The sequence below is a fragment of the Plecotus auritus genome (genome assembly GCF_963455305.1).
Source record: "Plecotus auritus genome assembly, chromosome: 6".
NCBI classification, from domain to species: domain Eukaryota; kingdom Metazoa; phylum Chordata; class Mammalia; order Chiroptera; family Vespertilionidae; genus Plecotus; species Plecotus auritus.
In genome coordinates, this window is record NC_137773.1 from 30,172,913 (window position 1) to 30,185,249 (window position 12,337).

At 39.5% G+C, this 12,337-nt stretch overlaps 1 protein-coding gene across 5 annotated transcripts in view; it reads right to left on the bottom strand.

Annotated features, from left to right (window-relative positions):
- The window catches only part of LOC308250396 (ankyrin repeat and KH domain-containing protein 1), a gene marked incomplete at its 3' end in the record, with an annotated part of 130,414 nt that overhangs the window by 15,176 nt on the left and 102,901 nt on the right, over positions 1–12,337 (bottom strand). For all 5 annotated transcript variants that reach the window (XM_080672968.1, XM_080672971.1, XM_080672972.1 and 2 more), the window contains 8 exons: positions 11,915–12,090; positions 11,537–11,699; positions 8,981–9,076; positions 8,421–8,537; positions 6,074–6,248; positions 4,482–4,938; positions 3,464–3,610; positions 91–240 (listed from right to left, as the gene is read on the bottom strand). In XM_080672968.1, the coding sequence (XP_080529094.1) occupies positions 91–240; positions 3,464–3,610; positions 4,482–4,938; positions 6,074–6,248; positions 8,421–8,537; positions 8,981–9,076; positions 11,537–11,699; positions 11,915–12,090 (1,481 nt within the window). The remainder of the gene's footprint in view (positions 1–90; positions 241–3,463; positions 3,611–4,481; positions 4,939–6,073; positions 6,249–8,420; positions 8,538–8,980; positions 9,077–11,536; positions 11,700–11,914; positions 12,091–12,337) is intronic.

The following is a 12,337-nucleotide window of genomic DNA, read 5'->3' on the forward strand; positions in this document are numbered from 1 at the left end:
AATTCTTTATTCTACTATAACTAACAAAAGTATGCTTCTAATAAAATTTATTTCCACACAGAACTAGCAATATATATTTTCTATAATTACCTTATTGTGATCATTCTCTCCCCATTCTTATCTTTTTGTTTATCCACATCAATATGGGCACCAGTAACATCTTGTATTGCCGTGATGTTGCACCCTCCTCTTCCCATTATCCTGGAAACCACTGAAGCTGGAACAGATAATTTCTTTGACCTAAAAAATGAAGATTACACATGAACTTAAGCATTCAAATTTGCCTGAAATGTCACATGTCAGCCAAACTGCAGTGACCATACATATTACTCTTTCTAAATTCAAATAATGTATACCATATTATTAAACTTCATACTGAAAAACATAGGCTAGCTTATCAATATCAACAACTTATACTTAGCAATCCTATATAATAAAAGGCTAATATGCTAATAGACTGAACGGTGGAACAACAGATCAGTTGCTCTGACATGTGTTGACCACCAGGGGGCGTGTGTGGAACATGGCAGGCATTGGTCGCCGCGGGATGGTGGAGCAGGTGAGCGTTGGTGCCAGACCAACGTGGGGCGCTGGTCGCTGTCATTGGGGCGAGTCTCTGGTGGTTACTGAAAATTCTTTGCTCCCACATGCTGTGGTCCTGCCCAGCGCTTGCACCCGCAGCCAGCACCAGACCCGATCACTTGGCGCCATTGGTAGGTGCAAGTGGTGGCTGCCAGCCCTGATTGCCCCTGAGGGCTTCTCCACCTCCTCCTGCTCCTGAGGGGCAATTGGGCAGCAGCTGCTGCTTGCACACGCTGATGGCGCCAGCCCCACTCGCACCCACTGCTGGCACTGGCCCCAATCACTCTGCGCCATCAGTGGGTGTGAGTGGGGCCAGTGCCATCAGCACATGGAGTGGTGGCAGTGGGGCGGGGCTGCTGGCAGACAGGGGACTGGGGGCTGCAGCGGGAGGGGCTGGGCGGGGGCATGGAGGATGAGCTGAGACCCCACCCCTGTGTCTACAGCAGCTGTGTGGCCCAGTTCCTTTCAAGGTGCACGAATTTGTGCACTGGGCCCCTAGTAAAGAATAAATCCTCAGATTTGAATTACATAAAAAGCAATTCACAAGTGGAGCCTGGGACTTCTACTTGTGTGTAAGGTGAGTGGTTGCCAGAGAGAAGACTAAAGGCTGATAATGAGATCTGACAAGATGGCCTGATAGCCCTGAAGGATTATCAAAGAAACCCAGTGTTTGCTGGCACAACCAGATGAGAATAACACCCATTATTTTCAGGTGGTCATTGTAGACCAGCCTTGGGCAAACTATGGCCCGCGGGCCGGATCTGGCTGTTCTATCCGGTTCTCTTGCTCTCCCCTCCGCTCCTTTACTTTGAATTTATATTAGTTCACACAAACACTCCATCCATGCTTTTGTTCCAGCCCTCCGGTCCAGTTTAAGAACCCATTGTGGCCCTCGAGTCAAAAAGTTTGCCCACCCCTGTTGTAGACCCTAGGATTCCCCCTTTGAGAGAGGGACCTTTAAACTTGAACCACTCCTTCCAGAAGAATACCCAATGGCAGCTCCTAAATAATAAAAAATTATTATTTTAATGTAGACAAGTTGGGAAGAATATATTTAGATATTTTGAAAGCTAGAGCATGGAGTAGGCTATATGTCATGAATAATACTTAAATCAATTTGATCAAGTGTGCATCCTATCTCCTGTTTTGACAAAATTTCTTCATTTTTGTTTGCATTCATGGACACAAAATCTTGGAAATATCCTATCTAATAAAAGAGTAATATGCAAAATAGCCATCACTCCACTACACCCACAAGCCACGCCCACTAGCCAATCAGGAGTGAGTATGCAAATTAACCCCAACCAAGATGGCTGCAGCCATGGAGAGAGCAGGAGGGAGGCTTGGGTTTCCTCGGCAATGGAGGAAGCCAAGCTTTCCGCACACCCTGGCCGGCCCAGGCCTCTGCTTAAGGTTACAAAGTTTCAATTATAGAAGATAAATAAGTCCCAACAGAAATGGCTGCCGCCACGGAGGGAGCTCTGATCTAGGCTACAAAGTTTCAGTTGTAGAAGATAAATAAATCCCAGATACCAGGGCCTCTGCTTGGGTCGCCGGGGGGCGTGGCTGGCCTGAAAACCACCACAGGCCCCTTGCCCAGGCCACCCCACGCCCCAAGGGAACCCCCACCCTGATCCGGGACACCCTTCAGGGCAAACCAGCTGGCCCGCATGCATGCACCAGGCCTCTATCCTATCTAATAAAAGAGTAATATGCAGATTGACCATCACTCCAACACACAAGATAGCTGCCCCCATGTGGTCAAAGATCCTGCCCCCATGTGGACACAAGATGGCCACCACAAGATGGTCAGCAGGGGAGGACAGTTGTGTGGGACCAGGCCTGCGAGGGCAGTTAGGGGCGATCAACCCTGATGGGGAGGGCAGTTAGGGGTGACCAGGCCAGCAGAGGAGGGAAGTTGGGGGCAAACAGGCTGGCAGGGGAGCAGTTAGACATCAGTCAGGCTGGCAGGGGAGTGGTTAGGGGGTGATCAGGCTGGCAGGCAGAAGCGGTTAGGGGCAATCAGGAAGGCAGGCAGGTGAGTGGTTGGGAGCCAGCAGTCCTGGATTGTGAGAGGGATCCCAGATTGGAGAGGGTGCAGGCTGGGCTGAGGGACACCCCCCCCACCCCGTGCATGAATTTCGTGCACCGGGCCTCTAGTTACAGAATAAAAGCCCAGAAACCTCAGTCCGTTGGTGATTAAATACACATCAGCCAATCTATGTCTGTCCTGTTGTAAAGTATGAACAGAGGCTAGAAGTATCATCTGGATTGTGTATGACATTTAAAAGCAGTGACCTCTCTCTGCTTTTATTCATTTCGCCATCATGGCTTAAGTATAAGGCAGTGTGAAGGTACTTCTCAGGGTTAGCTGCAGGAGTGTGGGTGTTTTTCTTTCTTTTTTTGAGGAGGAAGGTAGTTTTAATTTTATAGGCTCCTTTCCCCCTTTTTATGATGATCTAATTACATTAAAAGCAGCTAAACAGTTCTTTAGAATATGCTCTCTAGCCAAGTCTAACTTTATTTAAACGTTATAAATAGATAAGCTTGATGTCTGAATCAAAATGGGACCATTAAACAAACATCATAGCCATAATAACAATGTGATTTGCTGTCAAGTGTAGAATCTTCCCTTTAAGAAGAAGCTTGTGGCCATTTTGTAAACTGTAAATCTTAGGTTTTTTAAAAAAATTTGTTTTACTAAAATATTTTTTGCTATTCTAAAGCCAATGTTTGTTCTTTCCTATAAAATATGCATGCAAAATTTATACATTACTTCTAATTTTGCTTTAGCCTACAGTTGAAAATAATAACTACATTCAAATTATTCATTAATTAATTGGTCTATGTAAGTTAAAAAGATAAGAGTAATTCTTCTTACCTTCGTACAACTTCTTTCCACCCTTCTTCTCTTTTTTGCCCCCTTTTAGGGCTAGTCAGATTCAGCTTTATGTTTGGAGAGTTTAATGGCAATGACACTGTCTTGTAGCTTGTTGATAAGGAATTAGAATTCATTTCACCTTCAGGTCTGAGAAGAGAGAAATATCAAATCCAATAAAAGATCAATTTTAAGTTAGAAAATCAAGAGATTATTATGGACAAAATTATGCTGAAATACTTGAATTAAAATTTGGCACATCAAATTATCAACAATTCAGAAAAACAGAAATAGGACAGAGTCCAACATCTATTTTAGTATAAAAATGGATTCGGTTTTTATACTTTTATAGTCAAAAGTTGTACTATCCTATATAATAAAACCCTAATATGCAAATCGACCGAACAGTGGAATGACTAGAGGAACGACCGGTCAGTATGATGCGCACTGACCATCAGGGGGCAGATGCTCAATGCCAGAGCTGCCCCCTGGTGGTCAGTGCGCTCCCACAGGGGGAGTGCCGCTCAGCCAGAAGCCAGGCTCACGGCTGAGGAGCGCAGCAGTGGTGACAGGAGCCTCTCCCGCCTCCGCTGCAGGCAGGCGGTAAGGAGCAAGAGGTCCCGGACTGCGAGAGCCCCAGACTGCGAGACAGCAGGCGGACATCCCCTGAGGAGTCCTGGGCTACGAGAGGGTGCAGGCCGGGCTGAGGGGACACCCTCCCCACAGTGCACAAATTTTGTGCACCGGGCCTCTAGTAATTAATAAAAGTGACATAGTGAAAATCAAGAGATTGCTAATATTTTCAACTTCAAAATGAAATCATAAAATTTTTTTAATAATCTCATTTTATAACTAGCACATTAGGACATTGATAAATTTCACTTTTGAATAATTGAAGACAGTCAATGAGGTGGATTTAAACTTTAACACAAACTTGCGCTTGAAGAATAACCTCAAATTATTGTGCCAAGCATGAAAAAAAAACAAGTGGATGTCGAGTTAACATATTAGAAAAATTTACCGTGTTTGAGTTTTAGAAGTGGCAGCACTTGTTTTATCTTCTTGGGAATTGAGTAGCAGTGAGGGGTATCTCCTATCACCAGAGGAATTCACATCCATACTGAAGTTTAATTCTTGGCTTTTACCACCACTGCTACTCTCACTGTTGCAATCTGTGCTGTCCAAGTTATCTGAATCACTGTTCCCTCCTGCACCACCACCTCTGGGTTCTCCATTTATTTTATTTTTGTCTGCCTTTTGCTGTGTTAAGGATATATGTTGTTCTGGTAATATTAAAGGTGCAGTGGGAGGGGTCTCTTTTGTTTTGTTCTTCTTATTTTTCCTGTTGGTGCTGGGGGTTGTCACCACATTAGCCCTTTTTTTCCCAAATGCGTTTGTGAATGTTGCAGATGTTGCAGAGATTCCAATTGTGGTGGTGGTGGTTGCACTAGGAGGCTCAATAGGAACTTCTTGCTCCACTGAAATTATCAAAAAGGATAAAAATCACATTGAGAGCCACAGATCTCAAAATAAATTATTACATATATACCTGTAACATTTCATAATAATTTAGTCCTTTACTCATATTTTCTTTACACCTATATTTACTAGTAAATAAAGAAATCTTACCCTAGCCAGTTTTGCTCAATGGTTAGTGTCAACCCGAGGACTGAAGGGTCTTGGGTTTGATTCCAGTCAAGGATACGTACCTCGGTTGCAGGCTCGATCCCTGGCCTGGGTTGGGGTGTGTGCAGGAGGCAACCAATAGATGTGTCTCTCACATTGATGTTTCTCTGTCTCTCCCCCACCCCTCCACTCTCTCTAAAAATCAATGGAAAAAATATCCTCAGGTGAGGATTAACAAAACAAACAAAAAAGAAATCTTTACTGTTGTTAGAACAAATATACTATATCATATTTTGATGTCTAAATTGGTATAAAACATTCATACAGTTAACACTTTTTTTTAAAAAAAATGTATTTTATTGATTTTTTACAGAGAGGAAAGGAGAGGGATAGAGAGTTAGAAACATCGATGAGAGAGAAACATCGATCAGCTGCCTCCTGCACACCTCCTAGTGGGGATGTGCCCGCAACCAAGGTACATGCCCTTGACCGGAATTGAACCTGGGACCTTTCAGTCCGCAGGCCGACGCTCTATCCACTGAGCCAAACCAGCCAGGGCCAGTTAACACTTTTAAGATCTGAAATGTTAGTCTCATGAACTAACCAAAAATCACAATATAGTTTGAATTTAGAAAAATTTTCAAATAGGATTTTAGAATTAGAATTCAAATACAGCAAGATTATTTCCTTACTACAAGCACTGTATAATAAACAACTCTTTGAGAATAATAAATCCTAGTGCTGTAGAACTGTGAGCCTGAACCTTAGTTAAAAATTTACTGTTGAACTTACTCAATTTATGTTTGTCTCCCTCCCTTCTGTTTCTCTATATCACCTTACAATGTAAAATGTTTAGAAATATTTACTATAAGAGTCAATTGTCAATCTCAGATTAAAGTAATTGAATATTTAACTAGAATTAATTACATCAAAGGCATTCAAAATGAAGTTGCCAAACACAGGAGAATTTTATCACTAATTTCTTACCATCTTCATCATTTTCCTCTTCATCTTCATCCTCTGGTAGTTCTGAATTCTCCTTAGGTTTGTTTTCTTCATCTTCTTCCTGCTTTCTTTTCTGTTCCTCTTTTTTCTTTTTCCTCTTTTCTTTTCGTTTCTCTCTTTTAGCTGCAAGAGCCTGCTTTCTACTCTCCTCTCTTGACTGAAATAAAGATGTATCATATTATCAACAAAGCAATAATTTAAAATAAAGAATGAAATGATATTTTTGTTTATGATATGAGGAGTTTCCCATGAATATCAGTTTCAAAACACATTTATAAAAGCAACAAAAGAAAAGAAAATAAACTGGACATAATGAGAAATAAAAGTTTTTGTGCTTCAAAGGAACCATCAAGAAAGTACAAAGTCAACCCTTAAAAAGGAAAAAAATTTTTCAAATCATACATCTGGCAAGGGACTTAACTTACATCAAGTATACAGTAGTCTTCCCTTATCCATAGTTTCATTTTTTGCAGTTTCAGATTTTTGCATATGGCCTGTAAAGCCTAAAATATTTACTATGTGGCATTTTATAGAAAAAATTTGCCGATCTCCTATGTTAATAAGAAAGGGGCTGAGGACTGAAAGAAAAGACTGTATTTTCAATTAAAAATCATTTCATCACTCTGCTGCCATAAATCCAATTGGCTATTTAGGGAATTGCTGACCATGTATGTCCCCGGGTAGTGACAAAAAAATAAAAATTAGGATGGGACCTTAGCTATCATCTAACTTCAAACTTCACTTTAATTAAAACTAGAGGCTCAGTGCACGAAAATTCGTGCACTGGGGGGGTGGGTCCCTCAGCCCAGCCTGTGCCCTCTCGCAGTTCAGGACCCCTCAGGGGATGTCCCCCTCTTGGCTTAGGCCCACTCCCCAGGAAATTAGGCCTAAGCTGAAAGTCAGACATCCCTCTGGCAGCCCGGGAGCCCTCGGCGGATGTCAGACTAACAGCTTAGAACCGCTTCCCAGGCGCCTAACATCCTTAGCGCTGCCACAGAGGTGGGAGAGGCTCCCACCATCGTCACTGCGCTGGCCAGCCATCAGCCAGCTTCTGGCTGAGCGGCAGGTCCTGCAATGAGTGTCTGCCCCCTGGTGGTCAGTGCGCATCATAGCGACCAGTTGTTTTGCCATTAGGGTCAATTTGCATATTACCCTTTTATTATATAGGAGAATGAAGACAGTGTTTTTCCTTCTTATTTTAACTGTAATCAAGTTTATCATGGAGGTACTAAAATTTATTTAATTCCCTTATTATTAAGACTTTAAGGTTTACAATTTTCTCCCTATTATAAGCAATAAAACAATGAATGACCTTATATACATTCACATCTTTGAGCATTTGTATATAAAATTTCTATAAGTGGAATGGCTAGAATAAGGTTATTCACTTTTTTAATTGATTAATTTGTCAAATACCTCTGTTAATAGTTATACTAATTTATACCATACATAAAGAAATCATACTAGAGTGCTAATTTCTCCATACCTTTGCCATCAACAACTATTACCAGACCTTTAAATTTTGACAGTCTATGATAAAAAAACTTAAATCACTCTTTTATTATGCATTTCTTTATGAAATTAGGCATTCTCCATCTATTTATTAACCACCTATATTTATTTTTCTGTGAATCATTCCTTATTCTGAGCAACTTCTCTTTTTCTCACTGATTTGTAAGCAATCTTTCCTTCTGTTTTTAGCTTACAAGTTTTGTTTTGTAATTTTTAAACTAAGAACTGGAGTAAAAATTTTAGCATTTTCCAAAATTATTTTATCTTTTTTCTTCATTTAATCAACAAAATATTTTCAGGTTAAGCTATCTCTTGCATTCCTAGAATGACTATTTGATTATGGAGTTTATTCTTTTAATGTAAGTTCTGGATTTAATAACAACATCCTCATTTCCCTGGTAAGCAGACTGAGCCTCAGAAAAGTGATCTTGTTTATTTAACCTTTTCCATTTTACCACACATCCTAGGCTACTTGACACTTAGTCTTTGAGGATCTAATAAACCACTTATAGCCCACATCTTACAATAAACAAAATGATTTCCAATGTTTAACTAAATTTTTTCTTAGACTAATATTAAAACCACTTGGGCAGTAAGTATCATTTGGTAAACTGTGATCTGCTTGAAAACTAGACCTCACTTATATGGTTCAAATATTTTTTATGAACGATAGGTTCAAATTAAAAATTATGGTGGTTTGATAATCTATTAATTATTTCCTTTGAAAAATATTTTGTTCAAATTATTGGTCTATAGGTGGCAAATTTACCGTAGATTTTCAACTATTTCTATAAGGAAAATTATTTTTCCCACTCACCTTTTCCAGATCAAGTTCCTTTAAAAGAATACTTGCATTCTTGTTTGCTTCTGCAGCCTGTTGGTCTTTAGCCTTCACAATTGTCTCAACACATTGATGACATTTTTTCAACAGTTCCTATAGTGAAAAATGGAAGTATTTCAATGTAGGAACACAAACATACTAGGCCAAATAAAATGAGCTGATTAGCATACCAAAATCCAGGGCTTAATTCAAATAAACAAATTAAATTACCCTTTGAGTCTAGTCATAAATCAATCTTTAATTAAAATAAGGAACTACTCCCTAAAAACTTTATATGTTCTTAGAAAACTTTCTAAATTGGGCTAATGGTCTAGTAATATATAGTTTGCTGCAATCACTGTAATTATGGTTCAGAAGAGTAAAGGAATCATTTATCAGAAGTATTATAACCATTCTCTATTTACGAATGGAGAAACTAAAGCATAGTAAGACAAAGTGGTTACCACAGAGGACAAAAGAATAGGTTCGTAACTGCACATTTTGGCACATAATTCCACAAAAAACAAAAATGTGCTCCAATAGCATATTAAACCTACCTTATCTGTAATTGTTGCTATGTATCTCATGCATTCTATATCAGAAGGGAACTGATTGACTTCTTTCACCAAATATTGAACAACTTTTACATGACCCTGTAAAGAGTACAACAGAAAATACACCAAAAAATCTCTTAAAATTTTCCCCATATGCTTAAAAACTTAAGAGTAAAAGGTATAGTAATAATTTCAGATAGTTTATTAAATTACAAATTGAAATTATAAAAATAAAATTAGCTCTAACTGGTTTGGCTCAGTGGATAGAGCGTCGGCCTGAGAACTGAAGGGTCCCAGGTTCAATTCCGGTCAAGGGCATGTACCTTGGTTGCAGGCACATCCCCAGTAGGAGGTGTGCAGGAGGCAGCTGATTGATGTTTCTCTCGCATCAATGTTTCTAACTCTATCCCTCTCCCTTCCTCTCTGTAAAAAATCTACAAAATATATTTTAAAAAATAAAATAAAATCAGTGCTGAGTTTATAAGCAGAAAAAGATAAGTACAATATGCTCAGGAATATATGGTGGACCAAAAGATATTTCTTCTGAATTTAATATGCCCATTTCCCATGGAAAGTAGAAAAGCTTTTGTAAATTAGTCCTAAAAACAAAGAGGATGTTCTAGATTCCAAAGCATTATTTTGGCTCTCACCTTACTAAACAAAGTAGACTGCCCACATTTATCTGAGTCCTATAACTTGACTCTAGAAAAAACACTTTCTAAATGTCATTATCAGAAGCTGAATAATTTGTAATCAATTCTATTATAACATAACCAAACTTGCATGGTTTCCCCTCTTATTAAGGTTCTAAGACATCCTCAAAAATTGGTCTGGTAGTGACACAAAACAGAAAGGTGGTTGCCTTCAAAGCAGGCAATTAATTGAACACAGGCATGATAAAATTTTCTAAAATGATGGAAGTATTTTATATCTTTACTAGAGGCCCGGTGCACAAAATTCGTGCACGGAGAGGGGTGGCCCTCAGCCCAGCCTGCACCCTCTCCAATCTGGGACCAACCCCTCTCACAATCCAGGACTGCTGGCTCTCAACTGCTCACATGCCTGCCTGATTGCCCCTAACTGCTTTTGCCTGCCAGCCTGATCACCCCCTAATCACTCCCCTGCCAGGTTAATCAATGCCTAACTGCTCCCCTGCCAGCCCAATTGCCCCTAACTGCCCTTCCCTGCTGTCCTGGTCGCCCCTATCTGTCCTCCCCTGCAGGCCTGGTCCCCACCAACTGCCCCCCCATGCCGGCTCGGTCACTCCTAACTGCCCTCCCCTGCAGGCCTAATTGCCCCCAACTGCCCTCCCTTACAGGCCTGGTTCTTCCCAACTGCCCTCCCCTGTGGGCCTGATTGCCTACAGCTGCCCTCCCCTGCCGGCCATCTTGTGGCGGCCATCTTGTGTCCACAGCGGGGCAGCCATATTTGACCACATGGGGGCAGCCATCTTGTGTGTTGGAGTGACGGTTAATTTGCATATTACTCTTTAATTAGATAGGATGGGGTTTGGGTTACATGGGCATATGCATTTATCAAAACTCATTAAACTATGAACCTCAGACTTGTGCATTACACTGTATATAAATTATACCTCAATTAAAAGGAAAGAAAATTTTGTAAAAAGAATTAAGTCTAGAAAATATCTTAAGGTATTTTTCTAAGACACATAACTTATACTGCTCTCATTCAATAGCTATTTAGTAACCAGCTATTATGAGTTAGGCACTGTGCTAAACAACTGGGTATGAACAGTGGTGAAAAAGTCATGAATCTTATTGTTCATGGATCTTCCAGCCTAGTTGAGGAGATAGGCATTAAAAAAGTAAACATGTATTTGAACATATAACTACACATTTGGATGAGGAAAATAATAGTGTACTATAAAAGAGAAGAGGGACCTTTTCAGATGGGGTGTTAGAGAAGAACTCTAACATTTAAAATGGTAGCTAAAGGGTAAGCAGAAGTGAGCCAGGTGATGCAAGTGAAAGAACATTTTGAGAAAAGAAAAACAGTGAGAAAAAGACCTGAGGCAGTTAAAAATTTATTGCTGAAGTGTAGTGAGCCAAGGGGAAGGAAAGCATAAATGACTGGTCTGGGGAGGCTGGCATAAGCCATGTCCTACAGGGCTTTGTAAGACATGTTAAGTCGTTTATAGTTTATCATAAATGCAATGGGAGGGCTTTTAAAAATATAACAGATAAGTGAGCCTTTATATATTTATGGTATAATAAGTTTTTATGAAAGTGTCTACTCATTTTTGTTCCTCCTGAGGTAGAGAAGACATCCATCTGTATATAATATCTGCCCTTAAATCTAATGCTTTATGTACAATGACATAACAAAACTAGTCAAGACACCAGTTAATCTAATAAAGTTGTTTGTAGTGAACTAACATATAACTATTAGATTTGGCCACAAAGAGTGAAAATATAGCAATTATTTGTATATAGATTTATAGTCATTTACCCAAGGTCAATTTATCTTTCTTATATGGTTTTAACTTAGAATTGATTTAAAATTATTGAATTTTATCCCCCCTCACCCATATCAAATTACCTTCCGAAATGCTGACATAAGAGGTGTGATTTTCCTATTATCTGCTGCATCCACATCAGCACCTGCTTGTACCAGCAACTGCACCACATCAAAATGACCACCATTGGATGCCAACCAAAGTGGTGTGTTTCCCTTCTTGTTATGAACATCAATATGGGCTCCCCTATAAAATCAAAAGATGTTAATATAGTTTGTTTCCTATGAGAAGAGGCAAACTTTTTCTATTTTTCTCTACTTGTCTTTTATGTGTTACAAAATATCATGTAAACAATCTGTTCTTTAAAATGTCAATAAAGTAGAACAATTTTATTAGCTTTAATGGCTCTGGAAAGTGAAAGTTCTATATATATATATATATATATATATAAATTTACCCACCTACTAATCAGGAGCTCACAAAATTTATAGTGACCTTTGTCTGCTGCTATTGTTAAAGCAGTATCTCTTGAGGAAGGCACAGGGGGGGCATTAACGTCTGCTCCTTTATCAAGGAGAACTCTTCCAACCTCGGCATACCCTCCAGAAGCAGCTTCCATTAAGGGGGTAAGACCAGTCTGTTTAAACCAAAAATTATTCAAGTAAATTAATATAACTTTTTAAAAGGCTAAAACAATTGACTTGTGTTTTCTATTTCTTATTTTCTTTCATAAAACAGCTAAGCAATATTCGCAATCTTAAATTTCACTAAACAGCAAGTAAAAATTGTTATTCAATTAGACAAGCTAGAATGAATTAACTTATATGACCACATGCTAAATTAAAACAAACAGAACAATTTTATACCTTCTATACTGTTACAAA